This window comes from Artemia sp. Qi Xiang Cuo, chromosome 7 (assembly GCF_049724085.1).
Source record: "Artemia sp. Qi Xiang Cuo chromosome 7, ASM4972408v1, whole genome shotgun sequence".
NCBI classification, from domain to species: Eukaryota; Metazoa; Arthropoda; class Branchiopoda; order Anostraca; family Artemiidae; genus Artemia; species Artemia sp. Qi Xiang Cuo.
The window spans coordinates 32,201,798-32,225,516 of NC_142800.1; the positions used below are offsets into that span (position 1 = coordinate 32,201,798).

The following is a 23,719-nucleotide window of genomic DNA, read 5'->3' on the forward strand; positions in this document are numbered from 1 at the left end:
GAGTTTTGGGATAGGGGACCTTTGGGGGTTGAGGTCCCTGGTGGTTATGGTCATGGGTGCTTGTGATCCTTGACGGTTCATACTCATATACACCTCACTACTTGATTTGTAAGGATTTCTATGGATTGTTATGAATTTCTTTATTAAAACTCCTTTCTTGCCATCTATATCTCTCTTAGTATCAACTTTTTAGTATACTATAACGTTAGACTCTATTTTAAATTGACAACACTGTTCAAACGCCACTTGTGTATTATACAGAACATGTCGAAGAAGTAAAGCTAGGTCAAGTCACAAGACCATTTTATCATTGTTAACCATTTTCATAGATTGATGGTATTCCAAATTTATAACAAACTGCCTGAGTTAACAAGCCCTTCGAAGTTACCTTAACTGCTAATCAGTTTAACCCTTTTTCTCCACCTTCATACGATCCGATCCCTAATCAGGATCATTCACATCCCTATTATTCAATCAAAAATTAATATCGTTCATACATTCCAATTCGCAAATTCTATACCCTTTTTCGCAAATTGAGTTAGCTTTTACGCAAAATGGTATAAAGCCAATTAAGCTATTGAATACCTTGTACCAATGTCTCTTGTAGGCGTCAAATCTGTTACGTATCTGAGCATATTCTTTGTATTGTTGATACACTCCATTCCTCATTCTATAGTTACCCGTGACGCATTCTTAACCAACGGAATACCTTTTTACAAATACCTTTTCGCAAAATAAATTCGCAAATGGAGTTATTTTTACGCAAATGGTACAATTTTGAACGTAAAACCATTCTAACTATAGCATTCCATTCCTCGTTCTTTAATTACCCGTGACGCATTCTTAACCAACGGAAGTTTACTTTGGTTATTGAACTTAGAAGTAATTACCCTTTTCAAAAACATTAGTTTTTCTATTAATGAACCCGTGAAACGAAACCAGTCTGATTGCATTACACAATCTCGCTCCTAGTTCCAAAACGTGTTTGATCGCTTTGCTAGGAAAGGTGCCAAGGAACGTGCTGCAAGCAAATAGCATGGTAAGGAATATAAGCCAAGCAAAGTATAATGTAACTATACTGATAATGTCAAATGACGCTATAAGAATTATCCCAATAAATTTCTATTGTTGTAATGTCTAAGGCATTACACTTTGGAAAGCTAGGAAAAAAAAACAATAGGCTAATTTAATTTTCTGTTGACCCTTGAAATAGACAGAAATCATGCTATTCATGACTAATCAAAAAAAAATCTGAAAAAGAATTTTTTTCAAACAAAAGTAAAGAACCGCATCTTGCTTATAGTTCGTTACCACGAACTGTTTGACCTCTTTGACCGTTATAAGGAAGTTCAAGAGAACACTGGATATTTTGGGTTGTTTTTTTTTATTAGTAGACCAAGTGAGAGGAATACAGACTCTTAAAGAAAGGAGTTCTTATATAAATAATTTGAAAAACTTTTTCCAAAAAAATAAGTTTTTCAATGAAAAGTAAATATTAAGTCGAAAATGAGCATAAACAAATTCAAATAATTTTCCAAACGTAAAGTGTAAATTATATTGTGTTCATCAGAAGGCATGGGGGAGATTCAGCCCCATTCTTCTTAGTCCCTGCTCTTTCTGAATTTGACTCTGTTATTTATCATAATTTCTGTTCGTTTTGGGTTTCATTTATTTATTGATGGTGATCTGTGGTAGTTTTAAGTTTGAAAAAGTTTGACTTTATTTCTGCTCATTTTTGGTTTAGTGTAACTCTTAACTTTCCTTTGAAAGATTTATTCGGTGAAAAAAGTTTTTTAAACTAATTTTTGCTCATTTTTTATTAACATAGTCTATTTGATTGGAAAAGAAAAGAATATTTTAAATCTTATCATTTTTCCTATAAGAATCAATAGTTTTGTTTACTGCTAATATGTTGAAGAAAATGTTCCAAAGCACACACTGAAAGTTTCAACTTAATCTGTTCTTCAACTCTTTTTAATCTTAAACTTAATCTTAATCTATTAAAAGTTTCTCTAAGCTGTTCCGGAGATAAAGTGGTTACGGCCTTTTAATAGCCTGTGACCACATACCGTGTTTCAATTTAGTTCGCTATCCTCTCCAACATTCCATAAGAGTTTCACAGTAATATTCTTAGCTTCCGCAGTACTAGTAGTGGTTGTCGTAGTACGAGTTTTAGCAGTAGCAGTCGTGATAGTACTAGTTGTCGTTGCAGTAGCTGTAGTAGCATTAGTAGAAGTAGTCTTAGTAGTTGTAGCAGCATGCACATTTTGCCTTTCGTCTAGTTCTAAATCCCTTTTAATGTGTCCTGAAAAATTCAATTTAATACTCTAGACCATTCCTGGGATACTGATTATAGCACTTTTGACAACCTGATTGTACAGAGCGCTTTTTTATTTATTTCAACATCCCCCTAAACTATTCCTGGAAATTTCAGCCTCCTACCCTTAAGCTCAGTTGTAGTAGTCGTAGCAATAATGGTTATAGTAGTAGTAGTAGTAGTAGTAGTAGCAGTATGCGCAGAGTGCCTGTAAGGCAGTTGAACGTCCCTCTTAGCATGAACCCATGCCCCGAAAGTTTCAACTTCATAATCTAAGCTATTCCTGAGAAATTGCTCAGACATCCTTTTTGCAGCCTGAATGCACTCAGTGTGTTTTGATTTACTTCAATACTCCCCTAAATTTTCACTGAAAGTTTCACCTTAATATCTAACCTCAGTAGAAGTATTAGTCGTAGTAGTTGAAATAGTAGCCATAGTGGTAACTTCTGCATTGTGCATTTTGGTTAGTTCTACATCCTATTCAACATTACCTTGGCCAATTGATCATCCCCCGAATCATTCCTTAAAGTCACAATACCCAAAGTTATTCCTGTGTTTCCCATTTTTGTTAACCTGCATGCATATAAAATGTTCTTATTTAGTTTAGCACTCCCCTCAATATTCTATGAGGCTTTACTTGACTGCGCTTGGTCTTTTGAACATCAAAAGGTCAAACATTCGTTCTTTCCTAGTAACAAATGCCACATATACACACTGGGCCAACTGCATAACTTACAACCCTTGCTCTGAGAGTCTTGGGGGGGGGGGGGTTTGCATACCTCAACATTTCCAGAGACACAGTTGCTGGATTTTTAAACTATGCTGAACAAAATGACTATAACAAAATTGGGAGGAGGGCTGCTCGCCCTCCATACAATACCCTTAGCTTCAGAAGTAGTAGTAGTAGTCGCAATAGCAGTATGCAGTAAGCAGTACAAGTTTTAGTTTAATAAGCCGTTCCTCAGGCTTACCTGATAAGTTCTCTTGACAAACTGTATGCCCATAGTGTGTTTTTATTTAGTTTAACAGTGTTTCAAAATTCCCAAAAATTTCACCTTAATACAATTCGTTTTAGTAGCAGTAGTAGTAGTATCAATAGTAGTAGTATCAGTAGTAACAGTAGTAGCAGTAGAATTACTAGTAATAGCCTTAGATTTAGTAGCAGTAGTAGTAGTAGTAGTAGCATTAGGATGCAAATATTGCCCTCTGGTTATTCCGATGCCCCCATAACACGCCCTGTAAGTTTCAACCTTAAGCATCAAGCTGTTCTTAAGATATTGCTCATAAACCCTTTTAACAACATGCATGCGGACGACGTGTTGTGATTTAGTTCAACTTCAACCTAAAATATACCATAATTTATCCTTCATGCCCTTAGCCACAGTTGTAATAGCAGTCACAGTGGTAGTAGTAGTAGGAGCGCCAGTAGTATTAGTTATAGGACTCGTGGTAGTAATAACAGTAATAGCACAGTTACTAGCAGTAGTAGTAGTATTAACATATTGCCTTTTGGTCACTTCAACATCCCCCTCAACAAACCCTGGAAGTTTCAACTTAAATACAATTAGCTGATGCAATGATACGGCCAATATGCCCTTTTGATTACATGTATGTTCAAAGTATGTTTCAATTTAGTTCTGATTCTCCTTCAACACATCCTGAAATCTTCATCTTAAAACTCTTATCCTTAGTAGTAGTTGCAATACAAGTAGTACTTGTATTAATAGTAGTAGTACTAACAAGTAGTAGCGGTGATAGTAGCATTAGTAGTAGCGTGAACATATTGCCTTTTGGTCAATTGATCTTTCCCTTTTAGCATTCCCTGAAAGTTCCAACTTAATACCCTAATCCATTCCAGAGATATACCGTTTTGGCAATCTTTATTTACATAGTGTGTTTCAATTTGTTTCAAGTTTTCCTTCAATATTCTCTCAAATTTTCACCTTCACACCTTTACCCTTAACAGTACTAGTACCTTAGTAGTAATTGTAGCAGTAGGAGCAGTAGTAGCAGTAGTAGTGTTGTACTAGTAGCAGTAGTAGTATCAGTATTAGCAGCAGTATTAATAGCAGTAGTAGTTTGCTCATGTCCCTTTTTGGTCAGTTGAACATCGCCTCATGATTCCCTGGAAATATTAGTTTGATACGGTAAGCCGTTCCAAAGATATTGCTGATACAACCATTTGAGATTCTGTTTGCACATAGTATGTTTTGGTTTAGTATGATTTTCCCCTAAAAATTTTCTCAAATTTTCACTTTAATATCCTCAGCCTTGGTAGTACTCACTACAGAAGTAGTAGATGTAGTGGTAGCAGTAGCACAAGTGGAAGTAGTAGTTGTTGTTGTAGTAGTAGTAGTAGTATTAGTAGCTTGCAAATATTGTCTTGTTGGTCAGTTGATCATTACCCTAATCATTTCCTGAAAGTTTCAAATTAATATACTCAGCCATTCCTTAGTTACGCCATTTTGACAACCCGTATGCGCACAACGTGTTTTAATTTAATTCAATACTCCCTTCAACATTCTCTGAAAGGTTCACTTGAATGTGTTTTGTCTTTTTGGACACTTTTTGGACACCTTTCTTAATAGCAAATACTATATGTAAAAAAAGGCCGAATTGTATAACTTACAGTCCTTATCCCAGGAGGTGATGGGGGAGGGGGTTGATATCCCTAAACACATAGTTTCTGGACTTTCGACTATGTTGGACAAAGTGACTTTCTCAAAGTTTTGATTGGATGTGTTTGGGGAATTGATGGGCGTGGGAGCGGGCTGATTGCCCTCGAATCACTTTTGACTCTTAAAAAAGGCACTAGAACTTTCAATTTAAAATCGAATGAGCTCCTTTCAAAGCTCCTTTCAAAATAGATTATACATTGTGCCCACGTCGTTTTTTACTTAGGCAGCGCTATTGCGCTGCTTATGATTTGAAAACCACGACAGTGAAAATAAGACAAGTGCTTTGAACATGGCAGAATCATCATACTCCAACTCTCTTATCCTATTAACAATAATTAATCAGCACCCTACCAACACTTTCTTAGGACGTATTAGAGAATTTGAGGAAACACAAATAAAATTTATATCACCTTTTTTTATACTGAATTACAATGAAAGAAGAATTTCGTCATTTAAGTAATAGTAAAAATAAAGATTTAAATTCAGTAAATTTGAAAAAAAGGCAGTAGTGATTGTAAAGTTGACAAAATCAAATCTAAGGATCAGGTTAGGTAAAGAACAGCTATTACAGCTGAGTTAGAATAAAAAAATATATATAGTTCTAACTGTTCAGTACAAGCTTATATGCAATCTAAACTTAAATCAGCTATTGATGGTATCAAAAATTTTTAGGTTTATAACTGAAAAAAATAAAATCTGAAACAAAATTTTTAATACATATATGCAATGCTAACAATAACAGAATGGAATCGAAATTTCACACATTATTGCTGGGAGACCGTAGTCGAATAGAATCTTCTTCTTGAATCGGCAACAAAATCTTTCTTGGAATTCCAAAAGGCGTCATTAAAGCATCTGACCTATAAATATATTTTTGAATTTAGATTGTTTTCTATTTAAGCTATTGATGACAAACCTGCTGCTAGTGCTTCCACTATGTCGGATTCCTCTGACATTGTCGGATTTTCGGACATTTAGTCGGAAAAAATGATCGTGTTAGACTTCCGAATTTTGTCGGATTTTCAGTAAAAAACCGATATTTCTTTGATTTTTAATTGTTCTAGATTTTCTTCTTTTTTTACTGCAGAAGGGAAAAAACATCACTAGTTTAAGAAAGGCAAAAATTTGCCGTTCTTTTTATTGTATAAGTTATACAATACAGTTATACGTAGTTGTATAAGTTATTAAGTTCTACACGCAGATTCAAAACGCAGGTCATAAAAACGCATTGTACCCCAATTGTTCTTAAAGTTGGATATAGCCTGCAAAAAATAAACGCTTAGATAACTTTTGTGTTAGAAGGAGAGGGGCAAGGACCGTTCCTACGTAGAATGGGAAGGGGTTGATATGTCCTATAAGTTGGATTTATGGAAAGAACTCTCCTAGAAAACCGTAAAAATGGTAACCATAAATTGTTTTGATATTTCAGACCCCTCTTCTCCTTAGGAAAATCTTAAGGATTGCACTTTATCTGATAATCATATCGGATAGCCACCATTCAGGGTTTATCAAAGCATTGCTGTATAAAGATTGAACTTCACTCTTGCAACACGAATTAAGGTTTAGGAGAGGGGTTATGGCCTTCTTTACTTTTTAAAAGAGGTCTGGATCATACAGTTAATTTTGATAAAATAAAAATCAAAGAGAGATCTTGTCAAAAGAAACCAAGACCATAAAAGTGGGAGGCTGGATTACATTAGGTGTATTAAAAGAAACCACTATTAAGGGGTGGATTCAGGATTTTTTAGGGGGGGCGGGAGTGCAAAATAGGTTGATCCGAAAAAAAAATTTAGGGGGGCGCAAAATAGGTTGATCCGATAAACTTGCTATAGGGGCAAGGTCAATTAACGCAAACTTCAGTTAATTAAGGAAATTACACTACTTTAGACCACACTAGGGGGGACTCGCACCCCCTCGCCCCCTCTGGATCCACCACTGCCACTATTCATACTTATTCTAAATGTACAAAATACGCTAATTGAAAGTTTGGTAATCAAAAGCCATTGACACAGCAGACAAAATGTGTACAACTTTAGAAAAAGGAGTTAAGCACCCTTAAAGAGGGGTGGGATCATAGTGAATATTATATGATTAGATTCAAAATGCATGAGAACCCTAAAGCGACTATCTACATTAACAGGAAAACAGCAATTTTGGCGCAAAGAGGACAAAAATTTTACCTAGTAATGTTTGCAAGAACTTTTCAAAGGGTATATAGCCTCCTACACTAAGAGGCCATACTGGGCTGTAGTTTACCTTGGCCCTTATTATAAATATAGTCCATAAAAATTGTGTCGTCATTATAGACCGTGTATCTAATTAAACTAAGGGCCAGCGAGTAACTCATAATTACGCACTTTCTACTATGATGGAGGCTATTGTTTTATTTAAAGGAGAGGTGAAATACCTAGGGCATAAGAAAGTGTTTTTGGGCGTAAATTTCAAACTTTCTATGAAGGGTGTTCCAAATCAGTTGGATGACCAATAAGATGAATATATATTGAGTTGCATATAAAAACCTCTCGCCATCCATCATTAAAAAAAACACGATGGTTCGTTTAGCAAAAGCTCTGTTTTATTTTGAACAGCATTTACTCAAAATGAGCCTAGTATTTCAAAGCATCGTCATCCAAAAGTTACACTTTAATGTAAACATTGGGAATTAAGGGGTGGAATGGAATCCCTTCTTATGCTTATGATAGCTCCGGATAGGGTATACAAATGATCAGAAAGTAAATGTTAAAACATATGTCTTTCCCAATTTAATTTGAATTGACATTGAAACTGAAAACGAGCAACAAGCTGAAACTATCCTATATACGATAGAGACTCACCCTCCATTCTTCAATCAATCGCTGTTTATGCTAAAGTTCAACTTATTTTCCAAGCACTTTATGAATCAGTCAAACACAAAGGAAATTGGAATGGAATAAGAAGTTTCTTCTTTTTTAGAGTGGCTCAACAATGCAAGCGCTTGTTGATGCACATTTGCATGGAAATATTTTTAACATATTTTCAATATCTCAGAAAAGGGAAATGGCCATTGAAATGACAAAACCAAAGTTCTAGTGGCTTCTTTAAAAGCCAAAAGTGACTGGAGGGAAACCAGTCCCCCCCCCCATATTTTTTACACTACCTGATCTCCACAAACCCGCAGACATCTAAACAAATATGTCTGCAGGGATGAGAAGGCGAATACAACCGCTGGGACAAGGGTCCCAGATACTCTGAGAGGTTAGAATAATTAATCATCTAATGAAGATGTATTAGAGATAAATTTTTAACCTCCCTCCCTCCCCCCCCTCCGGAAAAAATAAAAAATACCTCTGTTTTTATTTGAACACTAATATAAAACTAGAAAATTTGGGTATATATTTGCGCCTTTGAAGCTTCAGGAGCCCCCCTCCCCTCCTCTCTGCCTATAAAAAGATCCACTAGCACCATTCCATATAGCTGATGCGTCATTATACATCACTGTACATAATTTTATTAAGTCTTAAAATAAATCAAATTAGTTAAATGAAACTTTAAAATAACTAACTTTAAAAAGTCTGTATTGATAGTTACGGTAAAATTCTAGCTCAGTGGCTTTTTGCTATCTTTAAAAGTAAATGAGTTAGGGTAATAAAATTCTCAGGAGGGCATCCAGAATCTTGTTGATATTCTGGGAAGATATTTTTAAGCACCTACCTTTACTCCTTCTCCCTCTAGAGGATATTGACCTTAGATTACCTTTGACAATCTTTAGGTCTATATATAAAAAGGAGACCTTACAAAACGATCCTCTGCTCAAATGGGCACAAGAAAAGTGTTTTTAGTATCATCTTTGCATTGTCCTAATTTGTGAGGCTTTATGGATCTGTGAATTCACTTCTCTTTGGATCTATTTTGAATAAAACTCTTGAAACGGCTTAACATTTTACTGAAATAACAGGAATCGTATTTTCAAAACTAAAGCCAATGAAAAAAAGATTGAAAACTACAAATTAGGGTAAATCTTATTTTTGTCAGAATTCAGAGAAGTATAATCCTGCCATTCATGCAATGTTCTAAGCCTTTAGTAGAAAAGGGTAGACATGTGTAAAGAGGCCTTATTTTTGTGTAAATTAATTTAAAAAAATTTTTCCACAAAAAAAGTTTTTCAAAGAAAAGTAAAGAACTACATTAAAAAAAAAATGAGCAAAAATAAAATCAAATAATCTACCAAGCGTGAAACTATTCCAAGTCACTATCGATAAATAAATGAAACCCAAAACGAACAGAACTTACAATAATTAACCGAGTCTACTCAAAACAACCAGAAATTAACATAAGTTGGTCACAAAAACCCTATGCCTTTCCAAGGCCAGAACAAAATTTGCACTTTACTTAAAAAATATAAATGTTTTTACTTTTATAACTTAAATAAATCAAATAATATTAACATTTTGTTCGTTTTGGGTTTCATTTATTTATCGATAGTGATTTGGGGTAGTTTCTCGCTTGGTAGATTATTTGATTTTATTTTTGTTCATTTTTGTTTAATGGAGTTCTTTACTTTTCTTTGAAAAACTTATTTTGTGGAAAAAGTTTTTAAAATTAATTTCTGTTCGCTCTGTATTGACATAGTCTTTTCAGAGAAAAAGAAAATAATACTTAAATCTTTTCGTTTTTTAAGACTTTATAGTTTGGCTTGCTCTTTGTATGCTGGAAAGAAAATTTCAGCAATTTTTAAAAACATACAACCTTTTAAAAATCTGGACACAAATAGTACTGTTTAATTTAGTTTCATACCTCCTCTGGTTGACCTGAAATGGAAAACTTGATAACATTCGCCAAAAGTTTACTTTCTTTGATAGCTTGGATACCCTTACGCTATTTTGATTTGGTTAAATTCTAAGAGCAGAAAGGGAAGGGTTGGCATGGGAGGGTGGGCATGGGACGGTGGGAGTGGAAGGGGGATTAGTTGCCCTCAAATCGCTTTCGACTATTAAAAAGGGCATCGTCCCTTTCTATTTTCAATCGAATGAGCCCTTTTCGAAGTTCTCATGACAACTCCTTCGATACGAAGTGCCCTGGTCTAAACAACAACAACAATAACAAATAATTCGTTATACCCACTTGGATCTTTACTATAAAAATATCAAGCCTTCCAGTCACTTTCGACTATTAAAAAGGGCACTAGGCCTTTCAATTTCCAATCGAATGAGCCCTTTTGGAAACGACAACGCTTTCTATAAACACCTTATATGCCCCCAGGGCATAAATTACAACCATAACCTTAAGGTCTGTTAGGGTGGTTGTCATCCTCTAAGATCGAATTTCCAGAACTTTCAACTACGTTAAACAACATGGCTATCTCAAAATTTTGATTGGATGTGTTTGGAGAAATGGTGGGCGTCAGAGGGGTGTTAGTCGCCTTCCAATAACTTTCGACTATTAAAAAGGGCACAAGCCCCTCCAATTTCCAATTGAATGAGCGCATTTCGAAGTTTCTAAGACAACTTCTTCGATACGAAGTGCCCTGCTCTAAAGGAAAAAACTAATAAATAAGACATTGTGCCAACATCGTTGTTATAAGACCCCAGAGCATAACTGATAACCCTTGCCCTGAAGGTTGTGGGGGATTTTCCTCCTCTTTACTTAGTCCCCGTTTCTTCTCTCGTTCTCGATGTACCCGTTCTTTACTTAGGCAGCGCAATCGTGCTGCCTATGATTTATACAACAACTTTCTATATAAACCTTACATGCCCCCAGGGCATAACTTACAACCCTTACATTAAAAGGCTCTGAGGGGGTTATCATCCTAAAAGACCTAATTTCCAGAACGTTCAACTATGGATATCTAAAAATTTTGATTGGATGTGTTTTGGAAAATGGTGGGCCTGAGAGGGGCGTTAGTTGCTATCCAATCACTCTCAACTATTAAAAAAGGCACTAGCCCTTTCAATTTCCAATGGAATGAGCTCTTTTTAAGTTTCTAAGACAACGCTTTTAATAAAAAATTTATATGCCCCAGGGCATAACTTACAACCCTTGCCCTGAGGGCTGTGGGGGGAGGGGTTGTCATCCTTAAAGACCTAATTTCCAAAACTTTCAACTAAGTTGAATAAAATGGCTATCTAAAAAATTTGATTGGATGTGTTTGGGGAAAAGGCGGGCGTGAGAGAGGGGTTAGCTGCCTTCAAATCACTTTCGACTATTAAAAAGGGTACTATCCCTTTGAATTTCAAATGGAATGAGCCCTTTTTCAAGTTTCTACGACAAGGATCTCAATAAAAACCTTATATGCCCTCAGGGCATAACGTAAAACCCTTGCCCCGAGGGTTGTGGGGGAGTGTCCTCCTCAAAAACATATTTTCTATCTGGAAATCAACTACTCTGAACAAAATGGCTATCGCAAAATTTGATTGGATGTGTTTGGGGGAATCATGGTCGTGGGGGGGGGGGCTAGTTGCCGTTCAATCACTTTCGACTATCAAAAAGGGCACTAGTCCTTTGAATATCCAATCGAATGAGCCTTTTTGAAGTTTCTACAACAACGCCTTCTTTAAAATCCTTATATGCCCCCAGGACATAACTTAAAACCCTTGCCCTGAGAACTGTGGGGGATTGTCCTCCTCAAAAATACATTTTCTATCTGAATATCAACTACGCTAAACAAAATGGCTATCTCAAAATTTTTATTTGATGTGTTTGGGGAAATCATGGGCGTGGGGGGGCTAGTTGCCCTCCAATCACTTTCGACTATCAAAAAGGGCACTAGCCCTTTGAATATCCAATCGGATGAGCTTTTTTGAAGTTTCTACAACAACGCCTTCTTTAAAAACCTTATTTACCACCATGGCATATCTTGCAACCCTTGCCCTGAGGGTTGTGGGGGAGTTTCCTCCTCAAAAACATATTTTCTATGTGGAAATCAACTACGCTGAACAAAATGGCTATCTCAAAATTTTGATTGGATGTGTTTGGGGAAATGATGGGCGTGGGGGGGGGGGGGCTAGTTGTCCTCCTATCACTTTCGACTATTAAAAAGGGCACTAGCCCTTCAAATTTGCAATCGAAAGAGCCTGTTGTGAAGTTTCTACGACAACGCCAAGTATCTATTGAATTTGCTCTTGGGTATAGCAATTCCTATGTTATTTGCTCACGGGTATAGGAAAAACATTTCCAGAGCATGTTCTAAGGGTTTATATTCCCTCCCATGTTATTCTAAGGGTTTATGTTCCCTTCCATGCTATTCTATAGCGCTATGTGCCTTCCATTGTTATTCTATGGGACCTCTACACGTGATTAAACACGTTATGAAACTATGTGCTATTTGCTTATGTCCCGTTGGTACCATTCCAAACGAGTGGGGATTCCCTGCCTGTTCCTAAACATTGCAAAAAAGATAACAGTATGAACGGGGGATTCCCCGCACAAATTTGTTTCAAATCCAAGTTTTTCAACCAGACTGGTTTTTTTTACAATCAGAATTGTTTGATTGACAGTTAAAAAGGGGTAATGAGATTTGCGAGTTGGAGTGTAGGATTTGCGAATTTGATCCTATTAAGGATTGACTTGAAATAAAAATTTTTAAGCAAGAAATTACTGAAAAGCGTTTTGGAGGAGATGGGGTGATTGTGTACTGTATAATACACAAGTGATGTTTTGGACAGTGTTGTCAATTTAAAATAGCTTAGAAATAAAAAATTTTAAACAAGAAATGACTGAAAAGTGTTTTGGAGGAGATGGGGTGATTGTGTACTGTATAATACATAAGTGATGTTTTGGACAGTGTTGTCAATTTAAAATAGTTTAGAAATAAAAAAAAACTTAACAAGAAACGGCTGAAAAGTGTTTTGGGGGAGATGGGGTGATTGTGTACTGTATAATACACATGTGATGTTTGGACTGTGTTGTCAATTTAAAAAAGTTTAACGTTCCCTCCTTCCCCCATTTCTGCGGGCAGGGGAGGGGAGGGGGGGTCAATTTTGGAGGGAAAACCAAAAATACTCAGAATCGAAAATAAATGGGATCTGCCTCATGGGCAAGGCTCAGAGGCCCTTTGTTCCCCCCTTTCTGAGGGGAGGGGGGGTCAATTTTGGAGGGAAAACCAAAAAAAATCAGAATTGAAAATAAAAGAGATCTGCCTCAAGGGCAAGGCTCAGCGGCCCTTCGTTCCCCCTTTTCTGAGGGCCGGGGGGGGGGGGGCAATTTTGGAGAGTAACCCAAAAATAATCAGAATCGAAAATAAATGGGATCTGCCTCAAGGGCAAGGCTCAGAGGCCCTTCTTTCCCCATTTCTGAGGGCATGGGAGGAGGGGGTCAATTTTGGAGGGAAAACCAAAAATACTCAGAATCGAAAATAAACGGGATCTGCCTTAAGGGGAAGGCTCAGAGGCCCCTCCTTGCTCCATTTCTGAGGGGCGGGGAGGGGGGGTCAAATTTGGAGGGAAAATCACAAAAGCTCATACTCGAAAAAAACTGGGACTTTCTACAAGGGCAAGGCGCACAAGCCCTTCGTCCACCCATGTATGAGCGCAAGGGAGGGGGGGGGTAAACTTTGGGGGGACAGCAAAAATTGAACAGCCAAGAAAATAAACGGTATCTATCTCAATGGCAAGGCACAGAGGCCCATCCTTCCCCCTATGAAAAAGTTTTAACAAGAAATATCTGAAAAGTATTTTTTGTTGGGGGGATGGAGCGATGACAGATTGGATGTCTCAGACTAGTGATAGTGCTGTACTGTGGTACGAATTGCTTGTGAAAAACCGAAATGAATTAGTTGAAAATAAAGTTTTAACAAGAAATGTCTGAAAAGTATTTTTTTTGGGGGTGGGGGTGATGACAGAGTGGATGTCTTAGACTAGTTATAGTACTGTACTCTGGCATGAATTGCTTTCGAAAACCCGGATGAATTAGTTGAAAATAAAGTTTTAACAAGAAATGTCTGAAAAGTTTTTTTTTGGGGGTTGGGGCGATGACAGAGTGGATGTCTTGGACTAGTTATAGTGCTGTACTCTGGCATGAATTGCTTTCGAAAACCCGGATGAATTGTTGAAAATAAAGTTTTAACAAGAAATGTCTGAAAACTATTTTTTTGGGGGGGGGTGGGGGCGAGGACAGAGGGGATGTCTTAGACTAGTTATAGTGCTGTACTCTGGCATGAATTGCTTTCAAAAACCCGGATGAATTAGTTGAAAATAAAGTTTTAACAAGAAATGTCTGAAAAGTATTTTGTTTGGGGGGGGGTGAGGGCGAGGACAGAGGGGATGTCTTAGACTAGTTATAGTGCTGTACTGTGGTAAGAATTGCTTGTGAAAAACCCGGATGAATTAGTTGAAAATAAAGTTTTAACAAGAAATGTCTGAAAACTATTTTTTTGGGGGGTGGGGGCGATGACAGAGTGGATGTCTTAGACTATATATAGTGCTGTACTCTGGCATGAATTGCTTTCGAAAACCCGGATGAATTAGTTGAAATGAAGTTTTAACAAGAAATGTCTGAAAAGTCTTTTTTTGGGGGGTGGGGGCGATGACAGAGTGGATGTCTTAGACTAGCTATAGTGCTGTACTTTGGCATGAATTGCTTTCGAAAACCCGGATGAATTAGTTGAAATAAAGTTTTAACAAGAAACGTCTGAAAAGTTTTTTTTGGGGGTGGGGGCAATAACAGAGGGGATGTCTTAGACTAGTTATAGTGCTGTACTCTGGCATGAATTGCTTGAGAAAAACCCGGATGAATTAGTTGAAAATAAAGTTTTAACAATAAATGTCTGAAAAGTATTTTTTGGGGGATGGGGCAATGAGAGAGTAGATGTCTTAGACTAGTTACAGTGCTGTACTCTGGCATGAATTGCTTTCGAAAACCCGGATGAATTAGTTGAAAATAAAGTTTTAGCAAGAAATGTCTGAAAAATATTTTTTTGGGGGTGGGGCGAAGACAGAGTGGATGTCTTAGACTAGTTATAGTGCTGTACTCTGGCATGAATTGCTTTCGAAAACCCGGATGAATTATTTGAAAATAAAGTTTTAACAAGAAATGTCTGAAGTTTTTTTTTTTTTTTTGTTAAACACAATTGGCTGAAATAAAAGCGGAAGTCTTAAAATCAAAACTCAAGGTCAGTAAATAATTCCTGTTTTTTTTTTGTTAAACACGATTGGCTGAAATAAAAGCGGAACTTTTAAAATCACAACAACTAAAGGTCAGTAAATAATTCCTTTTTGTTTTTGGTAAACACTAGCTATTTTAGAAAATAATTTCAAAATACCAAGTCACATGATAGTTACGCTATTGTAGAAAATAATTTCAAAGTAGCAATTCAAATTATAGTTAAGCTATTTTTGAAAATAAATTCAAACTAACATGTCAAATTATATTTACTATATTGAATAAAAAAATTTCAAAGTACAATCTAACTTGATAGTTACACTATTATATAAAATGATTTCAAAGTAACATGTCACATGATGGTTTCTCTATTTTAGAAAATAATTTCAAAGTACCGAGTCACATGATAGTTACTCTTTTGTAGAAAATAATTTCAAAATACAAAGTCAAATGATAGTTACTCTATTCTAGAAAATAATTTCAAAGTACCAAGTCACATGATAGTTACGCTTTTGTATAACATAATTTCCAAGTACCATATCACTTGATTGTTTCGCTTTTGTAGAAAATAATTTCACAGTACCATGTCACATGATAGTTACGCTTTTGTAGAAAATAATTTCAAAGTACCAAGTCACATGATAGTTACGCTTTTGTAGATAATAATTTCAGAGTACCATGTCACATGATAGTTACGGTATTGTAGAAAATATTTTCAAAGTACCAAGTCACATGATAGTTACGCTATTGTATAAAATAATTTCAAAGTACAAAGTCACATGAGGGTTACTCTTTTATAGAAAATAATATCTAAGTACCAAGTCACATAATAGTTACGCTATTATAGAAAATAATTTCTAAGTACCATGTCACAATAAAGTTACGCTATTCTAGAAAATAAATTCGAAGAAACAAGTCACATTATAGTTACTATTTTGTAGAAAATAATTTCAAAGTACCATGTCACATGATAGTTACGCTTTTGTAGAAAATATTTTCAAAGTACCAAGTCACATGATAGTTACGCTATTGTATAAAATAATGTCAAAGTACCAAGTCACATGATAGTTACGCTATTATATAAAATAATTTCAAAGTACCAAGTCACATGATAGTTACGCTATTGTAGAAAATAATTTCTAAGTACCAAGTCACATGATAGTTACGCTATTCTAGAAAATAATTTCAAAGTACCAAGTCACATTATAGTTACGCTATTGTATCAAATAATTTCAAAGTACCAAGTCACATGATAGTTACGATTTTGTAGAAAATAATTTCATAGTACCATGTCACATGATAGTTACGCTTTTGTAGAAAATATTTTCAAAGTACCAAGTCACATGATAGTTACGCTATTGTATAAAATAATGTCAAAGTACCAAGTCACATGATAGTTATGCTTTTATATAAAATAATTTCAAAGTACCAAGTCACATGATAGTTACGCTATTGTAGAAAATAATTTCAAAGTACCAAGTCACATTATAGTTACGCTATTATAGAAAATAATTTCAAAGTACCAAGTCAGATTATAGTTACGCTTTTGTAGAAAATAATTTCAACGTACCATGTCACATGATAGTTACGCTATTGTAGAAAATAATTTCAAAGTACCATGCCACATGATAGTTAAGCTTTTGTAGAAAATAATTTCAAAGTAACAAGTAACATTATAGTTAAACTTTTGTATAAAATAATTTCAAATTACCAAGTCACATGATAGTTACGCTTTTGTAGAAAATAATTTCAAAGTACCAAGTCACATGATAGTTACTCTATTGTAGAAAATAATTTCATAGTACCATGTCACATGATAGTTACGCTTTTGTAGAAAATAATTTCAAAGTACCAAGTCACATGATAGTTACGCTTTTGTAGAAAATAATTTCAAAGTACCAAGTCACATGATAGTTACGCTATTCTATAAAATAATTTCAAAGTACCAAGTCACATGATAGTTACGCTATTATAGAAAATAATTTCAAAGTACCAAGTCACATTATAGTTACGTTATTGTAGAAAATAATTTCAAAGTACCAAATCACATTATAGTTACGTTATTATAGAAAATAATTTCAAAGTACTATGTCACATGATAGTTACGCTATTGTAGCAAATAATTTCAAAGTACCAAGTCACATGATAGTTACGCTTTTGTAGAAAATAATTTCATAGTACCATGTCACATGATAGTTACGCTTTTGTAGAAAATATTTTCAAAGTACCAAGTCACATGATAGTTACGCTATTGTATAAAATAATGTCAAAGTACCAAGTCACATGATAGTTACTCTATTATAGAAAATAATTTCAAATTACCAAGTCACATGATAGTTACGCTTTTGTAGAAAATAATTTCAAAGTACAAAGTCACATGATATTTACGCTATTTAAGAAAATAATATAAATGTAACAAGTATCTTTAGATATAAGATATTGTATAAAATAATTTAAAAGTAAAAATTCACATGATAGTTACGCTTTTGTAGAAAATAATTTCAAAGTACCATGTCACATGATAGTTACGCTTTTGTAGAAAATAATTTCAAAGTACCAACTCACATCATAGTTACGCTATTGTAGGAAATAATTTCAAAGTACCAAGTCACATTATAGTTACGCTATTGTAGAAAATAATTTTAAAGTACCAAGTCACATGATAGTTATGATATTGTAGAAAATAATTTCAGAGTACCAAGTCACATGATAGTTTCGATGTTGTATAAAATAATTTCAAAGTACAATGTCACACTATATTTACGCTATTGTAGAAATTAATTTGAAAGTAACATGTCAAATGATTGTTACGCTATTGTATAAAATAATTTCAAATTACAAAGTCACATAATAGTTAAGCTCTTTCAGAAAATAATTTCAAAGTACCAAATCACATTATAGTTACGTTATTATAGATAATAATTTCAAAGTACCATGTCACATGATAGTTACGCTATTGTATAAAATAATTTCAAAGTACCAAGTCACATGATAGTTACGCTTTTGTAGAAAATAATTTCAAAGTAACAAGTCACATGATAGTTACGCTTTTGTATAAAATAATTTCAAAGCACCAAGTCACATGATAGTTACACTATTATATAAAATTATTTCAAAGTACCAAGTCAAATGATAGTTACGCTATTGTAGAAAATAATTTCAAAGTACCAAGTCACATGATAGTTACGCTAGTATAGAAAATAATTTCAAAGTACCAAGTCACATGATAGTTACGCTAATTATGAAAAAAATATGAAAAAAATGAAATTATGAAAAAAAAATAAATTAGACAGGGTTACGTGCGCGCACGTAACCCCGTCTAAATTATTTTTTTTTCATAATTTCCTGAATTAAATTTTTTGGTACTTTGAAATTATTTTCTACAATAGCGTAACTATCATGTGACTTGGTACTTTGAAATTATTTTCTAAAATAGCGTAACTATCATGTGACTTGGTAGTTTGAAATTATTTTCTAAAATAGCGTAAATATCATGTGGCTTGGTACTTTGAAATGATTTTCTATAATAGCGTAACTATCATGTGACTTGGTACTTTGAAATTATTTTCTATAATAGCGTAACTATCATGTGACTTGGTACTTTGAAATTATTTTCTATAATGGCATAAATATCAAGTGACTTTGTAAGTTAATATTATTTTCTACAATAGCGTAACTATCATGTGACTTGGTACTTTGAAATTATTTTCTACAAAAGCATAACTACCCTATGATTTGGGACTTTAATATTAGGTTATATAAAAGCGTACCTATTATGTTACTTTGTATTTTTAAATTATTTTATATAATAACGTAACTATCATGTGACTTTGTACTTTGATATTATTTTCTAAAATAGCGTAACTATCATGTGACTTGGTTCTTTGAAATTATTTTCTATAATAACTTAACTATCATGTGACTTGGTACTTTGATATTAGTTTCTATAAAAGTGAAACTGTCATGTGACTTGGTACTTTGAAATTATTTTCTACAATAGCGTAACTATCATGTGACTTGGTACTTTGAAATTATTTTCTATAATATAGTAACTATCATATGACTTGGTATTTTGAAATTATTTTCTACAAGACCGTAACTATCATGTGACTTGGTACTTTGAAATTATTTTCTACAATTGCGTAACTATCATGTGACTTGGTACTTTGAAATTAATTTCTATAATATCATAACTATCATGTGACTTGGTACTTTGAAATTATTTTCTATAATAGCGCAACTATCATGTGACTTGGTACTTTGAAATTATTTTCTATAATAGCGTAAATATCATGTGAGTTGGTACTTTGAAATTATTTTCTAAAATAGTGTAACTATCATGTGACTTGGTACTTTTAAATTATTTTCTACAAAAGCGTAACTATCATTTGACTTGTTACCTTGAAATTATTTTCTATACTAGTGTAACTATCCTCTGACTTGGTACTTTGAAATTATTTTCTATAATAGAATAACTATCATTTGACTTGGTACTTTGAAATTATTATCTATAATAGAGTAACTATCATGTGACTTGGTAATTTGAAATTATTTTCTAAAATAGTTTAACTATCATGTAACTTGGTAATTTGAAATTATTTTCTACAATATCGTAACTATCATGTGACTTGGTACTTTGAAATTATTTTCTATAATAACGTAACTATAATGTGACTTGGTACTTTGAAAATATTTTCTGCAAAAGCGTAACTATCATGTGACTTGGTACTTTGAAATTATTTTCTACAATAACGTAACTATCATGTGACTTGGTACTTTGAAATTATTTTCTATAATAGCGTAAGTATCATGTGACTTGGTACTTTGAAATTATTTTATACAAGAGCGTAACTATCATGTGACATGGTACATTGAAATTATTTTATACAATAGCGTAACTAAACAGTGAGTTGGTAATTTTATACTAGGTTAGTCCGTATAGAATCGCTCCAGTGACATTCTACTTAGAATGTATTTCTAATAAAGCGTGACAATACATTGAATGGCTAATTTGAGATAATTTTATCTAATAGCTTATCAATATTTAGTCTTGGTACTTTGAAACAATTTTCTATAAAAGCATAACTATCATGTGACTTGGTACTTTGAAATTATTTTCTGCAATAGCGTAACTATCATGTTACTTGGTACTTTGAAATTATTTTCTACAAAAGCGTAGCTATCATGTGACTTGTTAGTTTGAAATTATTTTCTGCAATAGCGTAACTATAATGTGACTTGGTACTTTGAAATTATTTTCTACAATAGCGTAACTATAATGTGACTTGTTACTTTGAAATTATTTTCTACAAAAGCGTAACTATCATGTGACTTGGTACTTTGAAATTATTTTCTACAAAAACGTAACTATAATGTGACTTGGTACTTTGAAATTATTTTCTAGAATAGTGTAACTATCATGTGACTTGGTACTTTGAAATTATTTTCTAAAAAAGCGTAACTAACATTTGACTTGGTACTTCGAAATTATTTTCTACAATAGCGTAACTATAATGTGACTTGGTACTTTGAAATTATTTTCTACAATAGCGTAACTATCATATGACTTGGTACTTTGAAATTATTTTCTATAATAGCATAAATATCATGTGACTTGGTACTTTGAAATTATTTTCTACAATAGCGTAACTATAATGTGACTTGGTACTTTGAAATTGTTTTCTATAGTAGCGTAACTATCATATGACTTGGTACTTTGAAATTATTTTCTACAATAGCTCTTGTTTAACAAAAAAAAAAAAAAAGGAATTATTTACTGACATTTATTTGTTGTGATTTTAAAATTTACGCTTTTTTTTCAGCCAATCGTGTTTAACAAAAAAAAAACAAAAGAATTATTTATTGACCTTGAGTTGTGATTTTAAGACTTCCGCTTTTATTTCAGCCAAAATGAAATAAAAGCAATTTATATAAAAGCATTATTTCAGCAACAGTCACATGATAGTTACGCTTTTGTAGAAAATAATTTCAAAGTACCATGTCACATGATAGTTACGCTTTTGTAGAAAATAATTTCAAAGTACCAAGTCACATGATAGTTACGCTTTTGTAGAAAATAATTTCAAAGTACCATGTCACATGATAGTTACGGTTTTGTAGAAAATAATTTCAAAGTACCATCTCACATGATAGCTACTATTTTGTAGTATATAATTTAAAAGTAAAAAGACCCTTTATATTTAATCTATTATATAAAACAATATAAAATTAAAAAGTAACATGATTGTTACACTATTGTATAAAATAAATTAAAAGTGACAATTCACATGATAGTTACTCTTTCAACTAAAATAATATAAAAGTAAAAAGTCTAATGAAATTTAAAATTTTTTATAAAATAATTTCAAAGTACCAAGTCACATGATAGTTACGCTTTTGTAGAAAATAATTTCAAAGTACCATGTCACATGATAGTTACGCTTTTTTATAAAATAATTTCAAAGTACCATTTTAAAAGTTATACTTTTATTTCAGCCAATCGTGTTAAAAAAAAAAAAAAAAAAAAAGGAATTATTTATTGACCTTGAGTTGTGATTTTAAGACTTCCGTTTTTATTTCAGCCAATTGTGTTTAACAAAAAACAAAAAAAAACTTTTCAGACATTTCTTTTTAAAAATTTATTTTCAAATAATTTGTCTGGTTTTTCGGGATCAATTCATTCCGGATTACAGCACTATAACTAGTATAAGATATCAAATCTGTCATCGTCCTACCTCGCAAAAAATACTTTTCAGATAATTCTTGGTCCATATTTATTTTCAACTAATTCATCCAGATTTTTGAAAGCAATTCATGCCACAGTACAGCTCTATAACTAGTCTAAGACATCCACTCTGTCATCGCTCCATCCCCCAAAAAATACTTTTCAGACATTTTTTGTTAAAACTTTATTTTAAACTAATTCATCCGGGTTTTTCTCAAGCAATTCATGCCAGAGTACAGCACTCTAACTAGTATAAGACATCCCCTCTGTCCTTACCCCCCCCCCCCCCAAAAAAAAATACTTTTCAGACATTTCTCGTTAAAACTTTATTTCAACTAATTCATCCGGGTTTTCGAAAGCAATTCATGCCAGAGTACAGCACTATAACTAGTCTAAGACATCCACTCTGTCATCGCCCCCACCCCCCAAAAAATACTTTTCAAACATTTCTTGTTAAAACTTTATTTCAACTAATTCATCCGGGTTTTCGAAAGCAATTCATGCCAGAGTACAGCACTATAACTAGTCTAAGACATCCACTCTGTCATCGCCTACCACCCCCCAAAAAATAATTTTCAGACATTTCTTGTTAAAAATTTATTTTCGACTCATTCATTTGGGTTTTTTTAAAGCAATTCTTACTAGAGTACAGCACTATATCTAGTCTGAGACATCCAATCTTTCATCGCTCCATCCCCCAAAAAAATACTTTTCAGACATTTCTTGTTCAAACTTTATTTTCAACTAATTCATTCGGGTTTTTCACAAGCAATTTTTACCGCAGTACAGCACTATAACTAGTCAAAGACATCCCCTCTGTCATCGCCCTCACCCCCCCCCCCTCCCAAAAAAATACTTTTCAGACATTTCTTGTTTAAACTTTATTTTCAACTAATTCATCCGGGTTTTCGAAAGCAATTCATGCCAGAGTATAGCACTATAACTAGTCTAAGACATCCCCTCTGTCATCACCCCCACCCCCCAAAAAAAAAATACTTTTCAGACATTTCTTGTTAAAACTTTATTTTCAACTAATTCATCCGGGTTTTCGAAAGCAATTCATGCCAGAGTACAGCACTATAACTAGTCTGAGACATCCACTCTGTCATCGCTCCCACCCCCCCCCCAAAAAAAAAAATACTTTTCAGACATTTCTTGTTAAAACTTTATTTTCAACTAATTCATTTGGGTTTTTCACAAGCACTTTGTACCACGGTACAGCACTATCACTAGTCTGAGACATCCAATCTGTCATCGCTCCATCCCCCCAAAAAAATTCTTTTCAGACATTTCTTGTTAAAACTTTTTCTGAGGGGGAAGGAGGGGCCTCTGAGCCTTGCCTTTGAGGCAGATCCCTTTTATTTTCGATTCTGAGTATTTTTGGCTTTCCCTCCAAAATTGACCTCCCCCTCCCCTGCCCTCAGAAATGGGGGAACGAAGGGCCTCTGAGCCTTCCCCTTCAGGCAGATCCTATTTATTTTCAATTCTGAGTATTTTTGGTTTTCCCTCCAAAATTAACCCCCCCCTCCCCTGCCCTCAGCCAGGGGGGACCGATGGGCCTCTGTGCCTTGCCCTTTAGACCGATGCCATTTATTTTCTATTCTGAGCTTTTTTGTTTTTACCACCCACATTGACCCCCCCTCCCCTCAGAAAGGGGGGAACAAAGGGCCTCTGAGCCTTACCCTTGAGGCAGATCCCATTTATTTTTGATTCTGAGTATTTTTGGTTTTCCCTCCAAAATTGACCCCCTCCCCCTCCCCTGCCCTCAGAAATGGGGGAAGGAGGGAACGTATAACTATTTTAAATTGACAACACTGTTCAAACATCACATGTGTATTATACAGTACACAATCACCCCATCTCCCCCAAAACACTTTTCAGTCGTTTCTTGTTAAATTTTTTTTATTTCTAAACTATTTTAAATTG

The 23,719-nt window shown here is 34.1% G+C and overlaps 1 protein-coding gene across 3 annotated transcripts in view; it reads right to left on the reverse strand.

Annotated features, from left to right (window-relative positions):
- Window positions 1-5,692: 5,692 nt before the first annotated feature.
- The window catches only part of LOC148950173 (uncharacterized), a 164,806-nt gene continuing 146,779 nt past the window's right edge, over window positions 5,693-23,719 (reverse strand). For all 3 annotated transcript variants that reach the window (XM_089091487.1, XM_089091486.1, XM_089091488.1), the window contains exon 9: window positions 5,693-5,855. In XM_089091487.1, coding sequence (XP_088947613.1) covers window positions 5,753-5,855 — 103 coding nt within the window. In that variant the 3' untranslated portion in view covers window positions 5,693-5,752. The remainder of the gene's footprint in view (window positions 5,856-23,719) is intronic.